We start from the raw sequence: 10,245 nt of genomic DNA on the forward strand, positions 1-10,245 counted from the left end.
AGATACCTAAAGATGATACAGGGCCACATAGCAAGTTCAAAATGTTTGAGATTGATGGATCCTTGCAGTGTGGATCAGAAGTTAGTTAAAGAAAGAAAAACAGGGTAGGCATAGATGGCTATTTCTCAGACTGGAGACAAGTTGGAAGTGGTGTTCTCCAGGGATCAGTGTGGGATCCTTGGTTTTTTTTGATTTACAGAAATGATTCAGAGATGGGCATTGAGGGCAATAGATCTCTAAACTTGCAGATGACATTAAGCAAGGGAGAATAGTAAATTGTGAGGATGACACTGAGCCACTTCAGAGCACCATTGAAAAGTTGGCCAAATGGGCAGATATCTGACAGATGAATTTCACTGCAGAGAATGTGAGGTAAAGCATTTTAATAGAAGAAACATGGAGTGACAGGGAATACAGGAGCAGGGGGATCTTGGGGTTTCATGTACATGATTCTCTGAAGGTGGCCAGGCAAGGTGAAACAGTTATTAAGAAGATTTATATGATGGTTGGGTTTATAAGTAAAGGCATAGAGTATAAAAGCAAGGAAGTGATACTACATAACTACAAATGATTAATCAGACATATCTCATGTATTGTGTTCAATCTGGGTGAAATAACTCCACAGAGGCCGGTATCCCATCCCCTTTATTTAGACGTGGAGAGTCTTTGACACTGATCCATATTCCTCAGAGCCAACTCTGAGTGAACAGAACCTCTGGCATACATAGTAGAAACTGCAGATGCTGGAGAATTTGACATAACAAGGTACAGAGCTGGATGAACACAGTAGGCCGAGCAGGAAAGCTGACGTTTCGGGCCTAGACCCTCCTTTAGAAATGGGGGAGGGGGGCTCTGAAATAAATAGGGAGATCTTGAAGCTTGTGAAGTCCGCATTGGTACCATTGGGCTGCAGCATTCCCAAACGGAGTATGAGTTGCTGTTCCTGCAACCTTCAGGTGGCATCATTGTGGCATTGCAGGAGGCCCAGGATGAACATGTCTGAGGAATGGGAGGGTGAGTTGAAATGGTTCGCGACTGGGAGATGTAGTTGTTTAGTGTGAACCAAGCGTAGGTGTTCTGCAAAGCAGTCCCCAGGCCGCTGCTTTGGTTTCCCTGATGTAGAGGAGGCCACAACGGGAACAGCGGATACAGTATAACACATTAGCAGATGTACAGGTGAACGTCCGCTTGATGTTAAACAACTCCACCTTGTGCCGCGAACCATTTCACCTCGCCCTCCCATTCCTCAGACGACATGCCAATCTGGGCCTCCTGCAGTGCCACAGTGATGCCACCTGAAGGTTGCAGGAACAGTAACTTATTATTTCGCCTGGGAACCCTGCAGCCCAATGATATCAATGTGGACTTCACAAGCTTCAAATCTCCCCTCCCCCCACTGCACCCAAAACAGCCCAGCTTGTCCCCGCCTCCCTAACCTGTCCTTCCTCCCACCTATCTCCTCCTCCCACCTCAAGCCCCACTCCCATCTCCTACCTACCAGCCTTATCCCGCCCCCCTTGACCTGTTCGTCCTTCCTGGACTGACCTATCCCCTCCCTACCTCCCCACCTACACTCCCCTTTACTGGCTCCATCCCTGCCTCTTTGAGCTGTTTGTCTCCCCTCCACTTATCTCCTCCTCTGTCCATCTTCTATCTGCCTCCCCCTCTCTCCCTATTTATTTTAGAATCCCCTTCGCCTGCCTCATTTCTGAAGAAGGGCCTAGACCTGAAACGTCAGCTTTCCTGCTCCTCTGCTGCTTGGCCTGCTGTGTTCATCCAGCTGAATACCTTGTCATCTCAGAACCTCTGACATTCCTGTTTATATCCGTCAGCCAAGGCTCCCTGACTGGACCAGATTAACAGCCCCAGTCAGGGATCTCGTATTCTATTAGGTCTACCTGGCTGACCTTGTTACAATCACTACATTGGGTACCTTATTTAAGGAAGGATGTTAAAGCACTGGAGAGAATGCATAGGAGATTTAGACAGATCCCAAGAATGAAGGATTTTAGAAACAAGGAAAGATCACAGAGTTTGCTTTTATTCTCCTTGGAGCAGAGAAGATTAAGAGATGATCTTATGGCGGGACACAATTTCAAGACTGTCAACCCGAAAGCTTGGAATGAAATGAGGAAGAAATTCTTTACTCAGAGTTGTTAGGATTTGGATTGTGCTTGCTGGGAGAGTGGTGGAGGTGGATTCTTTTGGAGGTTTCTAAAGAGAGCTGTATATATGTCCGAAAGGGATAAGGTTTAGAGGGCTATGGAGATCGAGCTTGGGAGTGGAAATACGTGGGTAGCTGTTTCAGGAGCCAGTACAGACATGTTGGGTTGAATGGCCTCTTTTGATATTGTAAAATTCTATGGTCACATGTAGGAACAGAAATAGACTATTCAGCCCATCGAGGCTTTTGCACCATTCAGTGAGATTGTGGCTAATCTGATAATCCTCAACTCCACTGACCCTTGAGTCCCTTACTGATTAAAAATCTCTCCCTAGTCTCTTAAATATGTTTAAATGACAGCTTTCTGCGGTAAGGAATTCCACAGATTCACTTACCTTTGAGAAGAAGTTCCTCCTCATTTCTCTGGAAAAGATTCCATGGCACTGTTTTGAGGATGAACAGAGGAGATGCCATACCAGAAATTTATCAACATTGCAAAAACAAATAATCTGTACATTCTCACCTTGTTTGTGGGATCTTGCTGTGTGCCATTCGTTTGGCCAGTTTCCTGTATTACAACAGTGACTACCCTTCAATGCTACTTAAGTGTGACTATCTGTGGGGGGTGTGCACATTCTCCCTGTGTCTGCATGGTTTCCTCCCACAGTCCAAAGATGTGCAGGTTAAGTGCATTGGCTGTGCTGCTAAGTTGCCTGTAGTGTGTGCAGGGTGGGAAATGCAGTGTTAGGGTAGGGAGTGAGTTTTGGTGGGACACTCTTTGAAGGGTTGGTGTGGACTCAATGGGCCGAATGGCATGTTTCCATACTGTAGGATTCTATGATTAATACACTTCATAAATGCAAGTCTTTCTCTTTTCTCACTCTCAATTATCCATGTACTTCTGGTCAGTTGGAACTAATGTTGCCACTGAGCATGCCTTGAAAAGAAGGGGCTCTTGTCGTACAATGATAGTGCCCCTACTCCTGGACTGGAAGGCCTGGGTTCAAGTCCCACTTGCTCCAGAGGTGTGCAATAACATCTCTGAACAGGTTGATTAGAAAAGTGGGTTAAATTTAAAAAAAACTTCAAAAACAAGGACTCGGGGCACAGTGGCAATGTCGCTAGTCTGGGCTGGAAGATCTGGGTTCCAAGTCCAGCTACAGCAAAGATATGTCATAGCAAATCTGAACAGAGTTATTGTAAATATCTGACTTAAAGAAATATGGAATTGAAAGCTAGTGATGGTTGTTGTAAAGGCTGTTGTAAAAACTTGTCTGGTTCCTTCAGGGAAGGAAATCTGCTGCCCTTGCCTGGCCTGGCCTGTGTGTGACTCCAGTCCCACAACAATGTGGCTGACTCTCAACTATCCTCTGAAATGGCCTTTGCAAGCCACTTGATGGACAATTCAGTGTGGGCAGTAAAGTCAAGGACACTTCGGGGCAGGAAGAAGAATTGATGGTTCTGACAGTGATAGCCCACATCCCATGAAAAACTAAAACAAATAACAAGTACTAATAAGTAACAACCAGTGTAAGTTTTTTTTGTGTGGTGTCTGTGAGGCTCTCTGTCCATGTATTTGCAAACACCTGAGAATATCTTGTAAAGTGCCTTTTGTTGCTTGTGTTACTGTTGCATTCAGGATTACAGCTTGTTATTTGAAGAAGCCAAGTATTTCCAGTTGCAGCCCATGCTGATCGAGCTGGAGCGCTGGAAACAGGAGAGGGAGTTAGGTCGGGTCTCGCGGCCGTGCGAGTGCCTGGTGGTGCGGGTGGCCCCTGACTTAGGGGAACGGATCACTCTGAGCGGAGACAAGGCCCTGATCGAAGAAGTGTTCCCGGAAATTGGTGATGTGATGTGTAACTCAATCAACGCTGGCTGGAATCATGACTCAACGCATGTCATCAGATTTCCCCTCAATGGCTACTGCCACCTCAACTCTGTTCAGGTAATAGGCTAAAGTCTTCACATAAATTTCTCTCTTCCAGTCTGTCTGCCTGCCTGTTTCTCACTGTCTCTGTTCTTTCTCTGTCTCCCTCTCTCACACTATCTGTCTATTTCTCTCTCCCTGTCTCTCCCTGTCTCTCCCTGTCTCTCCCTGTCTCTCCCTGTCTCTCCCTGTCTCTCCCTGTCTCTCCCTGTCTCTCCCTGTCTCTCCCTGTCTCTCCCTGTCTCTCCCTGTCTCTCCCTGTCTCTCCCTGTCTCTCCCTGTCTCTCCCTGTCTCTCCCTGTCTCTCCCTGTCTCTCCCTGTCTCTCCCTCGTCTCTCCCTGTCTCTCCCTGTCTCTCCCTGTCTCTCACTGTCTCTCACTGTCTCTCACTGTCTCTCACTGTCTCTCACTGTCTCTCACTGTCTCTCACTGTCTCTCACTGTGTCTCTGTCTCTCCCTCTCTCTCTACCTCTGTCTTTCTCTCTATATCGCTGCACCTCTCAATGTTTCAGTCCTCTCGCATACTGTCTCTCTCTCTCTCTCTCTCTCTCTCTCTCTCTCTCTCTCTCTCCCTCTCTCTCTCTCTCTCTCTCTCTCTCTCTCTCTCTCTCTCTCTCTCTCTCTCTCTCTCTCTCTCTCTCTCTCTCTCTCTCTCTCTCTCTCTCTCTCTCTCTCTCTCTCTCTCTCTCCCCCCCTCTTCCCCTCCCCCTCTCTCTCTCTGTCTCTCGCGTACTCTCTCTCTCTGTCTCTCGCGTACTCTCTCTCTCTGTCTCTCGCGTACTCTCTCTCTCTGTCTCTCGCGTACTCTCTCTCTCTGTCTCTCGCGTACTCTCTCTCTCTGTCTATTGCGTTCTCTGTCTCTCACGTACTCTCTCTCTCTGTCTCTCGCGTGCGCGCTCTCTGTCTCTCGCGTGCGCGCTCTCTGTCTCTCGCGTGCGCGCTCTCTGTCTCTCGCAGTGCGCGCTCTCTGTCTCTCGCGTGCGCGCTCTCTGTCTCTCGCGTGCGCGCTCTCTGTCTCTCGCGTGCGCGCTCTCTGTCTCTCGCGTGCGCGCTCTCTGTCTCTCGCGTGCGCGCTCTCTGTCTCTCGCGTGCGCGCTCTCTGTCTCTCGCGTGCGCGCTCTCTGTCTCTCGCGTGCGCGCTCTCTGTCTCTCGCGTGCGCGCTCTCTGTCTCATTCTCTCCCTCTCTCTCGCATTCTCTCTCTTGCATTCTCCTCTCTCGCACACACTCTCTCTCTCTCTCTCTCGCATACTTACTCTCTCGCATACTCTCTCTCTCTCTCTAGCATACTCTCTCACGCATACTCTCTTTCTGTCTCTGGCAACTCTCTCACTCTCGCATTGTCTTTCTCTCTCTCGCATACTTTCTCTCTCTCGCATACTTTCTCTCTCTCGCATACTTTCTCTCTCTCGCATACTCTCACTCTCTCTCGCGTACTCTCTCTCTCGCGTGCTCTCTCTCTCGCGTGCTCTCTCTCTCGCGTGCTCTCTCTCGCGTGCTCTCTCTCTCGCGCGTGCTCTCTCTCGCGCGTGCTCTCTCTCGCGCGTGCTCTCTCTCGCGCGTGCTCTCTCTCGCGCGTGCTCTCTCTCGCGCGTGCTCTCTCACGCGCGTGCTCTCTCTCGCGCGTGCTCTCTCTCGCGCGTGCTCTCTCTCGCGCGTGCTCTCTCTCTCGCGTGCTCTCTCTCTCGCGTGCTCTCTCTCTCTCGCGCTCTCTCTCTCGCGCTCTCTCTCTCTCGCGTACTCCCTCTCTCTCGCGTACTCCCTCTCTCTCGCGTACTCCCTCTCTCTCGCGTACTCCCTCTCTCTCGCGTACTCCCTCTCTCTCGCGTACTCCCTCTCTCGCGTACTCTTTCTCTCTCTGGCGTACTCTTCTCTCTCTGGCGTACTCTTTCTCTCTCTGGCGTACTCTTTCTCTCTCTGGCGTACTCTTTCTCTCTCGCGTACTCTTTCTCTCTCTCGCGTACTCTTTCTCTCTCGCGTACTCTTTCTCTCTCTCGCGTACTCTCTCTCGCGTACTCCCTCTCTCTCGCGTACTCTCTCTCGCGTACTCCCTCTCTCTCGCGTACTCCCTCTCTCTCGCGTACTCCCTCTCTCTCGCGTACTCTTTCTCCCTCTCGCGTACTCTTTCTCTCTCTCGCGTACTCTTTCTCTCTCTCGCGTACTCTCTCTCGCGTACTCCCTCTCTCTCGCGTACTCTCTCTCGCGTACTCCCTCTCTCTCGCGTACTCTTTCTCTCTCTCGCGTACTCTTTCTCTCTCTCGCGTACTCTTTCTCTCTCTCGCGTACTCTTTCTCTCTCTCGCGTACTCTTTCTCTCTCTCGCGTACTCTTTCTCTCTCTCGCGTACTCTTTCTCTCTCTCGCGTACTCTCTCTCTCTCTCTCTCGTACTCCCTCTCTCTCGCGTACTCCCTCTCTCTCGCGTACTCCCTCTCTCTCGCGTACTCCCTCTCTCTCGCGTACTCCCTCTCTCTCGCGTACTCCCTCTCTCTCGCGTACTCCCTCTCTCTCGCGTACTCCCTCTCTCTCGCGTACTCCCTCTCTCTCGCGTACTCCCTCTCTCTCGCGTACTCCCTCTCTCTCGCGTACTCCCTCTCTCTCGCGTACTCCCTCTCTCTCGCGTACTCCCTCTCTCTCGCGTACTCTCTCTCTCGCGTACTCTTTCTCTCTCTCGCGTACTCTTTCTCTCGCGTACTCTTTCTCTCTCTCGCGTACTCTTTCTCTCTCTCGCGTACTCTTTCTCTCTCTCGCGTACTCTTTCTCTCTCTCGCGTACTCTTTCTCTCTCTCGCGTACTCTTTCTCTCTCTCGCGTACTCTTTCTCTCTCTCGCGTACTCTTTCTCTCTCTCGCGTACTCTCTCTCTCTCTCGCGTACTCTCTCTCTCTCTCGCGTACTCTCTCTCTCTCTCGCGTACTCTCTCTCTCTCTCGCGTACTCTCTCTCTCGTACTCTCTCTCGCGTACTCTTTCTCTCTCTCGTACTCTCTCTCGCGTACTCTCTCTCTCTCGCGTACTCTCTCTCTCTCGCGTACTCTCTCTCTCTCGCGTACTCCCTCTCTCTCGCGTACTCTCTCTCTCTCGCGTACTCTCTCTCTCTCGCGTACTCTCTCTCTCTCGCGTACTCCCTCTCTCTCGCGTACTCCCTCTCTCTCGCGTACTCCCTCTCTCGCGTACTCCCCTCTCTCTCGCGTACTCTTCTCTCTCTGGCGTACTCTTTCTCTCTCTCGCGTACTCTTTCTCTCTCTCGCGTACTCTTTCTCTCTCTCGCGTACTCTTTCTCTCTCTCGCGTACTCTTCTCTCTCTCGCGTACTCTTTCTCTCTCTCGCGTACTCTCTCTCGCGTACTCTCTCTCGCGTACTCTCTCTCGCGTACTCTCTCTCTCGCGTACTCCCTCTCTTCTCGCGTACTCTCTCTCGCGTACTCCTCTCTCTCGCGTACCCTCTCTCTCGCGTACCCTCTCTCTCTCGCGTACTCTCCCTCTCTCTCGCGTACTCCCTCTCTCTCGCGTACTCCCTCTCTCTCGCGTACTCCCTCTCTCGCGTACTCCCTCTCTCGCGTACTCCCTCTCTCGCGTACTCCCTCTCTCTCGCGTACTCTTTCTCTCTCTCGCGTACTCTTTCTCTCTCTCGCGTACTCTTTCTCTCTCTCGCGTACTCTTTCTCTCTCTCGCGTACTCTCTCTCTCTCGCGTACTCTCTCTCTCTCGCGTACTCTCTCTCTCTCGCGTACTCTCTCTCTCTCGCGTACTCTCTCTCTCTCGCGTACTCTCTCTCTCTCGCGTACTCTCTCTCTCTCGCGTACTCTCTCTCTCTCGCGTACTCTCTCTCTCTCGCGTACTCCCTCTCTCTCGCGTACTCTTCTCTCGTACTCTCTCTCGCGTACTCTTTCTCTCTCTCGCGTACTCTCTCTCTCTCTCGCGTACTCTCTCTCTCTCGCGTACTCTCTCTCTCTCGCGTACTCCTCTCTCTCGCGTACTCCCTCTCTCTCGCGTACTCCCTCTCTCTCGCGTACTCCCTCTCTCGCGTACTCCCTCTCTCTCGCGTACTCCCTCTCTCTCGCGTACTCCCTCTCTCTCGCGTACTCCCTCTCTCTCGCGTACTCCCTCTCTCTCGCGTACTCTTTCTCTCGTACTCGCCCTCGCGTACTCTCTCTCTCTCGCGTACTCCCTCTCTCTCGCGTACTCTTTCTCTCGTACTCTCTCTCGCGTACTCTTTCTCTCTCTCGCGTACTCTTTCTCTCTCTCGCGTACTCTCTCTCTCTCTCGCGTACTCTCTCTCTCGCGTACTCTCTCTCGCGTACTCCCTCTCTCTCGCGTACTCCCTCTCTCTCGCGTACTCCTCTCTCTCGCGTACTCCCTCTCTCTCGCGTACTCCCTCTCTCTCGCGTACTCCTCTCTCTCGCGTACTCCCTCTCTCTCGCGTACTCCCTCTCTCTCGCGTACTCCCTCTCTCTCGCGTACTCCCTCTCTCTCGCGTACTCTTTCTCTCTCTCGCGTACTCTTTCTCTCTCTCGCGTACTCCCTCTCTCTCGCGTACTCTTTCTCTCTCTCGCGTACTCTCTCTCTCTCTCGCGTACTCCCTCTCTCTCGCGTACTCCCTCTCTCTCGCGTACTCCCTCTCTCTCGCGTACTCCCTCTCTCTCGCGTACTCCCCTCTCTCTCGCGTACTCCCTCTCTCTCGCGTACTCCCTCTCTCTCGCGTACTCTTTCTCTCTCTCGCGTACTCTCTCTCTCTCTCGCGTACTCCCTCTCTCTCGCGTACTCCCTCTCTCTCGCGTACTCCCTCTCTCTCGCGTACTCCCTCTCTCTCGCGTACTCCCTCTCTCTCGCGTACTCCCTCTCTCTCGCGTACTCCCTCTCTCTCGCGTACTCCCTCTCTCTCGCGTACTCCCTCTCTCTCTCGCGTACTCTTTCTCTCTCTCGCGTACTCTTTCTCTCTCTCGCGTACTCTTTCTCTCTCTCGCGTACTCTTTCTCTCTCTCGCGTACTCTTTCTCTCTCTCGCGTACTCTTTCTCTCTCTCGCGTACTCCTTTCTCTCTCTCGCGTACTCTTTCTCTCTCTCGCGTACTCTTTCTCTCTCTCGCGTACTCTTTCTCTCTCTCGCGTACTCTTTCTCTCTCTCGCGTACTCTTCTCTCTCTCGCGTACTCTTTCTCTCTCTCGCGTACTCTTTCTCTCTCTCGCGTACTCTTTCTCTCTCTCGCGTACTCTTTCTCTCTCTCGCGTACTCTTTCTCTCCTCGCGTACTCTTTCTCTCTCTCGCGTACTCTTTCTCTCTCTCGCGTACTCTTTCTCTCTCTCGCGTACTCTTCTCTCTCTCGCGTACTCTTTCTCTCTCTCGCGTACTCTTTCTCTCTCTCGCGTACTCCTTTCTCTCTCTCGCGTACTCTTTCTCTCTCTCGCGTACTCTTTCTCTCTCTCGCGTACTCTTTCTCTCTCTCGCGTACTCTTTCTCTCTCCGCGTACTCTTTCTCTCTCTCGCGTACTCTCTCACACTTGCATTGTCTCTCTCTCGCTCTCCTCTCGCGTACTCGCTCTCTCTCGCGTACTCTCTCTCGCGTTCACTCTCTCTCTCGCGTACTCTCTCTCTCTCGCGTACTCTCTCTCTCTCTCTCGCGTTCACTCTCTCTCTCTCTCTCGCGTACTCTCTCTCTCTCTCGCGTTCTCTCTCTCTCTCTCTCGCGTACTCTCTCTCTCTCTCGCGTAATCGCTCTCTCTCGCGCACTCGCTCTCTCTCGCGCACTCGCTCTCTCTCGCGCACTCGCTCTCTCTCGCGCACTCGCTCTCTCTCGCGCACTCGCTCTCTCTCGCGCACTCGCTCTCTCTCGCGCACTCTCTCTCTCTCTCTCGCGTTCACTCTCTCTCTCTCGCGTACTCTCTCTCTGTCTCGCGCGCTCCCTCTCTCTCGCGCGCTCCCTCTCTCTCGCGCGCTCCCTCTCTCTCGCGCGCTCCCTCTCTCTCGCGCACTCCCTCTCTCTCGCGCACTCCCTCTCTCTCGCGCACTCCCTCTCTCTCGCGCACTCTTTCTCTCTCTCGCGCACTCTTTCTCTCTCTCGCGCACTCTTTCTCTCTCTCGCGCACTCTTTCTCTCTCTCGCGCACTCTTTCTCTCTCTCGCGCACTCTTTCTCTCTCTCGCGCACTCTTTCTCTCTCTCGCGCAC

The 10,245-nt window shown here is 52.2% G+C and overlaps 1 protein-coding gene across 3 annotated transcripts in view; it reads left to right on the plus strand.

Annotated features, from left to right (window-relative positions):
• Nucleotides 1-10,245, plus strand: part of kctd1 (potassium channel tetramerization domain containing 1) — a 145,029-nt gene that overhangs the window by 115,415 nt on the left and 19,369 nt on the right. For all 3 annotated transcript variants that reach the window (XM_048529687.2, XM_059646262.1, XM_059646263.1), the window contains one exon: nt 3,804-4,109. In XM_048529687.2, the coding sequence (XP_048385644.1) occupies nt 3,804-4,109 (306 nt within the window). The remainder of the gene's footprint in view (nt 1-3,803; nt 4,110-10,245) is intronic.

This window comes from Stegostoma tigrinum, chromosome 5 (genome assembly GCF_030684315.1).
Source record: "Stegostoma tigrinum isolate sSteTig4 chromosome 5, sSteTig4.hap1, whole genome shotgun sequence".
In the NCBI taxonomy this organism is placed as follows: domain Eukaryota; kingdom Metazoa; phylum Chordata; class Chondrichthyes; order Orectolobiformes; family Stegostomatidae; genus Stegostoma; species Stegostoma tigrinum.